We start from the raw sequence: 9807 nt of genomic DNA, 5'->3' as shown, positions 1-9807 counted from the left end.
CCCGGAAAGCCAACGGCAGCCACGACAGCGCACAGCAGGCGGACTACAGTGCCCAGCATGCACCGCAGCAGACCCGCTCCTGTTCTCACTTCACGGCGCAATCACATGTCCCAGGAGGCTGTGCGACAAAAAAAGGACTACAATTCCCATCATGCAGGCTCACATTCGTCCCACCCCTTCCGCCCGTGGGAAACTGTGACTGCGTCCTGCGTAGGACTCAGGCACCTCCTGACCCGTCAGTCTCTCGTGGAATAGAGTCTCGTTCTCGCGATATTTGAGATGCGGAAGTGCTTGTTTACGGTGGCCGGAAGCTCCACGTCGGTGTACTCTGCTGGACTCGGAGAGCGACGTGTCGGCGGCTGCCGGCTTCGGGCTGAGGAGACATGGTGAGTCTGGCCGCGGGGTTCGCCTGGGCCGGCTGGGGACGACGAGGAGCTGCCCGCCGGGTTGGGGCGGAGCGAGGCGAGGCATGGCGCGTTCAGGGGTTGTCTGGGACTGATGCTGATCCCTTCTGGGAGCGGGAAGGGGCCTGGGCTGCCGCGCTCCTGCAGGCCAGCCCTGTCCCAGCCGCCCCCGGCAGGGCAGGAGCCCCGAGCTCTGCAGGAGTAAATCCCTGATGTAATGCCCAGTGGTCCAGGCCAGGGTGTCCCACCAGTGTTTCAGTTCTCAGCCAGAGGGTGTCCGCCTCGGGGGACGCTCCAAGGTTTTCCAGGAAATCTATCATCTCGTCTCGTTACTTGCTTAGTTTTACAACAGGCTGCAAGAAAAGCAAAAATAAAATCAGTACAATTAGAGCTGTCATGTTTTCTGCATTTGCAAATATGTTGATTTCAATTGCAAAACAATACAAAATGCTTAATGCACTCTTTTATTACAAATATTTGCTCTATAAAATAGTATTTCCTTTTTCCCATTAAAAGAATTATAGTGAAAGCTTTTTATTGTGAAAGGTAAACATTCAGATGTAGAATTCTGTACAAAAAAGCTGCATTCAAAAATAAAATGATGTAAAACTTTACAGCATATAAGTCCACTGAGTCCTACTTTGTCTTCAGCCAATCACCCAGGCAAGCTTTTTTTTAGTTTGCGGATGACAGTGATGCCTGTGTCTTGTTTTACGTGCACCTGAAAGTGAGACAAGGTGTTACATGGCACTGTTCATAGCTGTTGTCATAGGATATTTACATGCTAGAGGCACTAGAGATTCATATGCTCTTTCCTGCTTCAGTCACCATTTCACATGGTGATGGATTCTTCTCCATCTTGATTCAAAACAGTGCAGATTAGTGCATCGTCATTTTTATGATGTCAGTCAGAAGACATTGGCAGAAGACTGATTTTTTTCTGCTTGGGTGGTTTGGGTTCGGTAATTTTCCCACTGGGATGATGGTCTTTTAAGATGGTGGAAAGCATGGTTCACATCTCCTCAGATTTTTGAAAGGTGTTTCAAACAAGTGTTGTATCTACCATTTGAGCATCTCACATGGATACTTTCTGTGTTGTGTCAAATCTGCAGTGAAAGTAGTCTTAAAATGAACATGTGCTGGGTCATCTGAGACTGCAGAGAGATGATATGTATGGCAGAATAGAGGTAAAAGAGATCAGGAGGCATACAGTTCTCCTCCAAGCTGTTCAGTCACAGATTTAGTTAACACATTTTTGTAACAAGCATTATGATCATGGAAGCATGTCCTCTGGAATAGTGGCCAAAGCATGAAGGGGTGTATGAATGTTTAGCCTATCTGGCCTTGCAACCTTGATGGACTTGATGACCTCTCAAGGTTCCTTCCAGTTCTAGTATTCTATGATCTTTGGCTTCTGCTTATATGCTTTTTAAAGGACTCGTTGGACTTGCTTCTGTTCCTTCAGGACAAGTGTCCCCATTACACATCACAGTTTGCGATAACTGGCTCCTTCACTACATTCACAACAGAAATACAGAGAAAATGTATCTTAAAATTTGCCTATTCTCTTTTATGTTTGAGATTGCTGTGCTATTACCAAGGCCTAGGCATGGCATTCAGTGTAGGTTTATGGGCATACTGGGCAGGATTTTGTGTGGAAGCATGCACTGTCCTTCCTTTCTTTGAGCTAATTCTGTAGACACATTTTCCAGTTGAGCAATTCAGGACCTCTTCACAAGTAATATATTCATGTGGACTAAAGAAAATATGGACAAGGACAGTCCTTTCTGCTTTGTAGGGACCCTGTCCTGCTTCACAGAACTCAGTGGGAATGATGCCATTCAGAAGCATTATTTGCTTATGTTCTGAAGATTTTCTTACAAGAAAGGAGATAGGCTAAGCAGTGTGTGATTTGTGTGCCTGCAAACCAGAGCTTCTTGTTTTTATTTAAGCTAACTTTCAGGGTTTTTTGTTTTTGTTTTGCTTATTTACACTGCAAATACGTTAAAACAATTCTGTGCCATTTTTACATTGAACCATAATGAATTTTTCTGATCTTTAGCCTCTCCGACTTGATATCAAGCGAAAACTAACAGCTCGGTCTGACCGAGTAAAGAGTGTGGACTTGCACCCAACTGAGCCATGGATGTTAGCTAGCTTGTACAATGGTAGTGTCTGTGTTTGGAATCATGAAACACAGGTAAATTTTTAGTGCTGTATTCTATTTCTAATTTAAGGCGAGACTGTGTTCAGTATAGAAATATGATCATATGTTGATACATGTACCCTGACGATAGTAATGTATGAAAAGCGTTCATCTGCAGCAGATATATTGGAATTCTAAATAATTTAAGAAATCACTGTTTTTTGTTTTCAAAAAGCAAAACAACAAAATATATAATTTGCTGCATCACCAACTGTCCTCAAGAAACTCCTGGATTTCATGCCACCTACAGTTGGTGCCATTAAAGAACAGTAATCTTAATAGATGTGCATTTTCAAATTTTAGCCTCAGAGACAGCTCATAAAGCAGACGGATTAGGATGTCAACCCAGCATTGAGCATTGTTTGTGCTAAACACTTTGAATAGTAAGAGCAGTAGGTATGTGAAGCACAAAATTAATCTTAAACTTACTTTGGTCTGTTTACTCTCCCTGAATCTGAGGCTCATATGCTTGCAATCTATGAACCCCCAGCATACGTTGTCCAGGTGCTATCGTGAACATTAAGAAATGGTCTAAAGCAGCGATTCCCAACCTATGGGTCACAGTTGGATTTGATAAGTGTTGCCAGCAGCTTAGAGCTGCATGTGGCTCTTAAAGAAGCCATTGGAGCTCCTTAATGCTGCCACATCCAGCAGCTTTCTCTATCAATAGAGAAGCAATTACGCATTACAAAGATAGCTTGTCCGCCTTTGATATGTGGAGCCATCCCAGGCAAGCCACTTAACAGACTCTCTTGCAGTAATTTTCACTCCACTTCCCCCAGTTTTGCGCGCCGCCCCCATTCTGTTCTATGTAGCTGATTTGTCAGTTTTCATTTTTTTTTGTCCCTCCAGCCTCTGAGTGGGACCTCCCTCAGCCCCGCCAGCCCAAATGTGCCCCCCCCCCCCAACCCCTGAGTGTGACCCTTCTCCCTAGTCCCTCCAGCCTCTGAGTGTGGGGGTTTAAGCTGGGGGAGCAGGTGGGGGGATGGTATGGGGATGAGGCTCTTTCCCCCACCACAACTCAGATCAACGATGATAATGAATGTAGTGTTGTTAATAATGTATTTTCCCTTTTCCTAGGAAATAACTGCTATGAATATATAAACATGAGGGGGCTCAATTTTTATATTCTTGCCTCAGGCACAAAATTAGCTAGTTATGGCACTGCTCCCCACCCCCAGTTTTTGAATTGCCTTGGGTCACCAGGTCTCCTGAATTGTCAGAATGGGTCACTGTCTGGAAGGGGTTGGGAACTGCTGATTTAGAGAAAGATGTAGAGGTTTATGGAGATTGCATAATAGCAGGTTTATTAATTACAAGGGATGATTTTTTACAAGTTTAGTTTAATTTATTCCAGGAGGTATTAAACATTTTAAGACTGCAAAACTGCACCATTGTGTAAATCTCTCTCTGTGCCTGCCTTTTCTATGTCTCTTAAAAAGCAACTCCGATCCCTTTCTCTTAAAGTTGCAACTGCTCAAAAGTGGGCTGTGTTAAGAAATGCTAAATAGTTTGTAACTGACATTTTCTCAGTAATATATTTCTAATTTTAGACTCTAGTGAAGACCTTTGAAGTATGTGACTTGCCAGTCAGAGCTGCTAAATTTGTGGCAAGAAAGAACTGGGTTGTGACAGGAGCTGTGAGTTCGTTTGTTTCATATGCATTCCCTTTCTTTTCCACAATTTCTCTTTACTGTATTTTGTTGCACTCTTGCACATCATTAGCGTATGGTTTGATATTAACTTTTACACTGGAAGAAGGTAATAGTTTGTACAGCTGTTTGTTTTCCTGAAACATTATCCTAAAATTCACTGAATAGGAGGGCACATTAAACCTTACTTTTTTTTAATTTTAAAAACAGAAAATATAAAGTTGTGACTGACTCCATATTTAGGCCTGATATATATTACCAATTTGAATCACTTTGCACTTCTTTACAATTTTTTTAAGGTGTACTATGCATAGTATTTTAACAGTGGCCCTGAATTATGCTAAAGAACTTGGATTATTCAAGGTAATGTGATTTTGAAAGTTTACTGGTTTTCTATGCTTTTTCTCAATTAATTTAATACAAAATTGAGAGAATTTTGGTTCGTTTTTAGAACATTAAGCCAATTTCATCCATTGAATATGCTTCTGGCTGCATACTAAAATGCGCTGGTTAGTTTCCTGGCTCCCTGAAGTTGTGCGAATTTTGACTTAGGGGGGATTGCGCAAGAACACAGCCCCCGCAAGTTGTGGATCTACTGTATATCTGGAGGAGAAAAGGGAATAAGGTGGGGCCAGCATAGATCATGTTGCTCCCTTAAAAACATTTAGGATAAAACTTTCCAAAGTGTGCAATTCCAATGGCTTCCTTGAGACTTGGGACTTGTCTACCCAAAGCAGCAATGTGCACTGGAGTAGGCAAGTCAAACTCAAAGCCTGTTGAGGGCCACACAGATGAAAACTGATAGCTTTCAGGGCCACCAAAGACGTTTGTATTTCTATTACAGAGTCGTAATTATTTATTCTTGTGTGAATGTAATACAATAATTTTAATTGAGAATTTAATACTTATTATTAGTTCGTAAAATTTGATGTGTAAAATTATTTGCTCAGATGATTTTTAATTTAAATTATAAATTTAAGGTACTCCGCACCCCAGCTAGTTTCCAGCTGGATCCCTGGACCTGGAGCTGCGAGTGGGGCTCCACATCCTCGCCAGCTCTCAGCCTGGTGCTGCTGGGGTTCCTCCTGGTCCCAGCCAGGTCCCAGGGCTGGAGCTGCTGGTGGGGCTCCTACCTCTCAGGCTGCTGGGGTTTCTCTGGACAAGTTTCCAGAGCTGAAGCTGCTGGCAGGGCTCAGCACCCCAGCCAGCTCCCAGTCTGGCAGACACCCTGTCCGGCTCCCAGGCATGGGGATACAGAAATTGTGATTGGGCAATATGTTTGACACACTTGCACTAGAGGGTGTGACTTCTGAACTGCACCAAAGTGTTGTACACTATTAGTTTTTGCCAGCACAGTCTACATACCCGTCTCATGTTCATTGCTGCTCCTTACAGGCAAGCCATTCAGACCAGAATGGTTTGTCTACAGCACCTGCAACCCCACACCTGGAGTGACAGACTCAAGTTGGCAGGATTTGCAGTACCATGTCAAAAATTGGTGTGTACAGATTGGGCTTTGAAGCCTACATAGGAGACTGGGGTTCAGAGCCTGAGAAGAAACCCAAGCCACAACTTGAGTGCTGTCCACACAAGTGTATTTAGCATGGTAGCTTGAGTCTGAGTCTGTTGACTTGGGAGGGGAGGCTTGCTCCCCTGTCCTTTGCATCTAAATCTCTTTTGAAAACTAAATATCGTTTTGCTCCCAAGATAACACTAAATTAATTTTTTAAACAGTAAAAATTTCAGAACATCACATTAGTGTGTGTTTTGTAGGAGGTGGGGTGGAGGATATAATTTCCTAAATAGCCTGTTAAAAGAAATCAAGGTTGGCAGTGGCAGTCCCTTTGTCAGTTACTTGAATGTGACACAGCATTGGTCTTTCCTACTGCGTAATCTTACATCATGGATATCGGTGTAAGTTTCCCCATTGACGTCAGTGGGGGTAGAACAAGTGACTTAATGCATAGAAAATTCATAGTCCTAAAATGTGAAAATGTCAAAAGAAACTTTAGACATTCCTTAAACTAAAATAAGCTGTCATTTGGGCTAAGACCATTTTTTCAGAAATGTCAATCTTAGATTATATTTTCATAGCTATAAATGCCTTATAAATAGGATTGTGCAGTGTGGATTTCTGAACTATCAGTAATTCTCCTAGCTGGCGTGGTTTCCTTTCTTTAGACTTCTAATGTAGTTTTTAAAGAGCTCTTATGATTGAAGAATCTTTTGAAGATGGAATATTAGCCTTTATTTAATGTGAAATGCTTTTACTGAGAAGCTGATAATAATAGTGTGTCTATTTCCTTTTCATCTGTAGGATGACATGCAAATTAGAGTTTTCAATTACAACACCTTGGAAAGAGTTCACGTGTTCGAAGCACACTCTGATTATATTCGCTGCATTGCTGTACATCCTACGCAGCCTTTCATTCTAACTAGCAGTGGTAAGATGTTTTTCTCATGTAACTCTGTTCAAAATGTTCTTTTCTATACATTAAGAAACTACCTGCCCTGTATTGTTGCTGCTGAAATAAGAATTCTGGTGCAAGTAGCCTACTTGGCATTTGTTATCTCAACTTATTTTTGTCAGCTAGTTTCATGTTTTTAATGGAGCCTCAACTTTATTTGCCATTTGAAATATAATAGGTTAAGCTGTTGTCAAAGAAGACCACAAGGTCTAGTTGCTTAATTTTGCCAAACAAAAAGTTCATTTACATGCTAATAATCTGCTCTTCTGGCCGATTGGCATGCAATACGTGGGTCTGAAATAAATCAAGATGAATTACGTTTTGCTGGTTAAAATTGCAAGCATGCTAGTGCTTTTACAGTAAGATTGTGACATGAGTGATATTGGAGTTGTCCTGTTGTTTACCCTTTAAACATAAGGTCCTTTCATTAGATGGAGTGGTTGGCTGTGCCTCCAACATTCAATTTAGCTTCATAGTAAGCAAATTTAACTGTTACCTTACTCATTTATTATTGATGTGCTGTCCTGAGAAGTGTCTGGTATGAAAGAGTGCTCTGATGGAGCATGATATTCATCTTCGATAAAGCTGGGGGGTGAGTGGACACTAGCTTGTTAGCATTTATTAGAGAGGTAAAGGGAAGAGCTAGTTTTCAGATGCCTCAAGCAAAAAAAGAAGAAATGTTGGATAAATTGCAGAACCAGGGTTTAAGAACAAACTAAGGCACATGCCCAGAAGACAAAAGAAACGATATAGCTGAATTGGCTATGCTGTAAGAACAATGATAAGAGTAGCTGGACAACAGTCTAGACCAGGAATGGGAAATAACATTTGCAGAGGGGCCACTCCAAGAATTTTGGTAAGTGGTCACAGGCCACACTTTCCTGTTATGTTCATGGAGGGGGAGTTTGGGTGCAGGGGAAGGGGGGGTTGTGGTGTTGGAGTGAGTGCCAGGGACAGGCTCTGGTCAAACGATGCATACATGCATAGGCAGATTTTGGCTGGCAGTGCAGCAGGCACTCGGGCAAGCAGCCTGCCTGCATGCAGTGGTGGTCCCACTCTGCTCAAAAGTGTTGGCTGGTACTGGTAAGCATGCCTACATGCTTGCAGGTAGGAGGGCAGCTGGTCTTGATGTGTTGCCTCCACATGCAAGCACCACTCCTGCAGTTGCCATTGGCTGGTTTCCATCTAGTGGATGCTGTAAGGATAGTGCTGGGGGCGAGGGTAGCTTGTGGAGATGGATCACTCCCTTGCTTAAGAAAGGTTGACTTGGACAGTTGGTTTATGGCAGCTAATGAGAGGTAGATTTGTACCTCAGCTTCCTGCAGACTAAGTGGTCATTTAGACAAGCCCTGAATCCTTATACTAACAACAAAAGGCATTTTTCTTCAGGATTGCAGTGCATGTGTCTTTGAAATCTGGCCCTTTAAGCAACTACTTGCTTTTCAGAGCTTCAGATCAGGCACCTCCAAGATATTTGAAACAAACCCTTGCATTCCCCATAGTCGTCCCCTGCCTGTCAGGGTAAACGGTCATCTGAGCAAAGTCCATAAATAATGTTCCCTTTATGCATGAAGTATAGACAATTTCTTGAAATTGGGTTACCTGAGGATCTTGTTTTAAAAAGATAGTTTTAAATATTCAAATAGCTAACTTGATTTTTTTTTCTCCAGATGACATGCTTATTAAACTCTGGGATTGGGATAAAAAATGGTCATGTTCTCAGGTGTTTGAGGGACACACTCATTATGTTATGCAGATTGTCATAAACCCAAAGGATAATAACCAGTTTGCCAGTGCATCTTTGGATAGGACGATTAAGGTACGGTAACTATACCTTTTTAAAAACTTCACTAAATAATTACCAGACAAAATAAACAGAATATGACAATACGGACAATGGAAACATTTGAAGTCATAAGACAAATATGTGCATTAATAGACTCTGAATGACCTAGAAACACACACAAATTGGAATGATGTGAGTCAAGTTATAGGTTTTTGTCAGTCCCCTCGCTGAAGGGACAAACAACAATCTCATGCACCTTCTGTTGAAGTCAGTGGAGAGCTGCTGGAAAATGTGAAGCAGTTCCCATACCTTGAAAGTCATCTTTCCACTAAAGTCAGCATTGATGCAGAAACCATCATCGTCTGAGCTGTGCAAGCTCTGTTTTTGCCCTCATGAAACAAAGGGTCTTTGAGAACTGAGATGTTTATCACAAAACAAAGCTCTTTGTATACCATGCAGTGCTTGTTCCCATGTTACTGTATGCATCTGAAACCTGGACAACATACAAGCATCATTTGAAGGCACTTGAACAATATCATGAACGCTGCCTCAGGAGAATCCTAAATATCTCTTGGGAGGATAGACGCATGAACACTAGCATTCTGGAAGAGATCAACATGACTGGCGTTGAAGCTATTATCCTTCATAAACAATTGGGTTGGATTGATCGCATGGTTTGGATGTCTGATCAATACCTCCCAGAACAGATTCTGTTTTCCAAATTGGAGGAAGGACAGAAGAACATTGGGGGCCAGCAGAAGTGATATAAGGACATGCTGAAGGCACATATGAAAAAATGCAGCATTGGTGTTGACACTTGGGAGAACCTTGCTCAAGACCATCCCCAGTGGAGAATGGTAATCCTTGAGGGGTGGTGCAGTTTGAGGGGCCCCACCACAGTGCAGATGAGGACGAGGCGGAGAAGAAGAAAACAGCGTCAAAAACTGCCCTGTGCCCCTTCAACAGCTACTAACCATTCTGTGATAAGATCTGTGACTCCAGAATTGGGCTGATCCACCATCAATGGACTCGCAAACAGGAGGGCAATATGAAGACATCCTACTTGCTATCGAGTGACTGCCAAGACAACAAATTGCTGAACAATCATCAGAGCCTGGCTAAAGACTCTCTCTACATCTGTGGCACCTTATAGACTAACAGATATTTTGGAGCATAAACTCTCGTGGGCAAAGACCCACTTGGCATCTGATGAAGCAGATCTTTGCCCATGAAAGTTTATGCTCCTAAATATCTGTTAGTCTATAAGTATCAGAGAGGTAGCTGTGTTAGT

The 9807-nt window shown here is 42.4% G+C and overlaps 1 protein-coding gene across 3 annotated transcripts in view; it reads left to right on the top strand.

Moving 5' to 3' along the window:
- The first annotated feature begins 293 nt into the window (after positions 1-293).
- The window catches only part of COPB2 (COPI coat complex subunit beta 2), a 28664-nt gene continuing 19150 nt past the window's right edge, over positions 294-9807 (top strand). For all 3 annotated transcript variants that reach the window (XM_075003616.1, XM_075003615.1, XM_075003614.1), the window contains exons 1-5: positions 294-386; positions 2467-2604; positions 4164-4250; positions 6580-6706; positions 8401-8549. In XM_075003616.1, coding sequence (XP_074859717.1) covers positions 384-386; positions 2467-2604; positions 4164-4250; positions 6580-6706; positions 8401-8549 — 504 coding nt within the window. In that variant the 5' untranslated portion in view covers positions 294-383. The remainder of the gene's footprint in view (positions 387-2466; positions 2605-4163; positions 4251-6579; positions 6707-8400; positions 8550-9807) is intronic.

Source organism: Carettochelys insculpta, chromosome 10 (assembly GCF_033958435.1).
Source record: "Carettochelys insculpta isolate YL-2023 chromosome 10, ASM3395843v1, whole genome shotgun sequence".
Classification (NCBI taxonomy): domain Eukaryota; kingdom Metazoa; phylum Chordata; order Testudines; family Carettochelyidae; genus Carettochelys; species Carettochelys insculpta.
The sequence above is the reverse complement of the archived record's forward strand: the minus strand, read 5'-3'. Positions and strand labels throughout refer to the sequence as shown.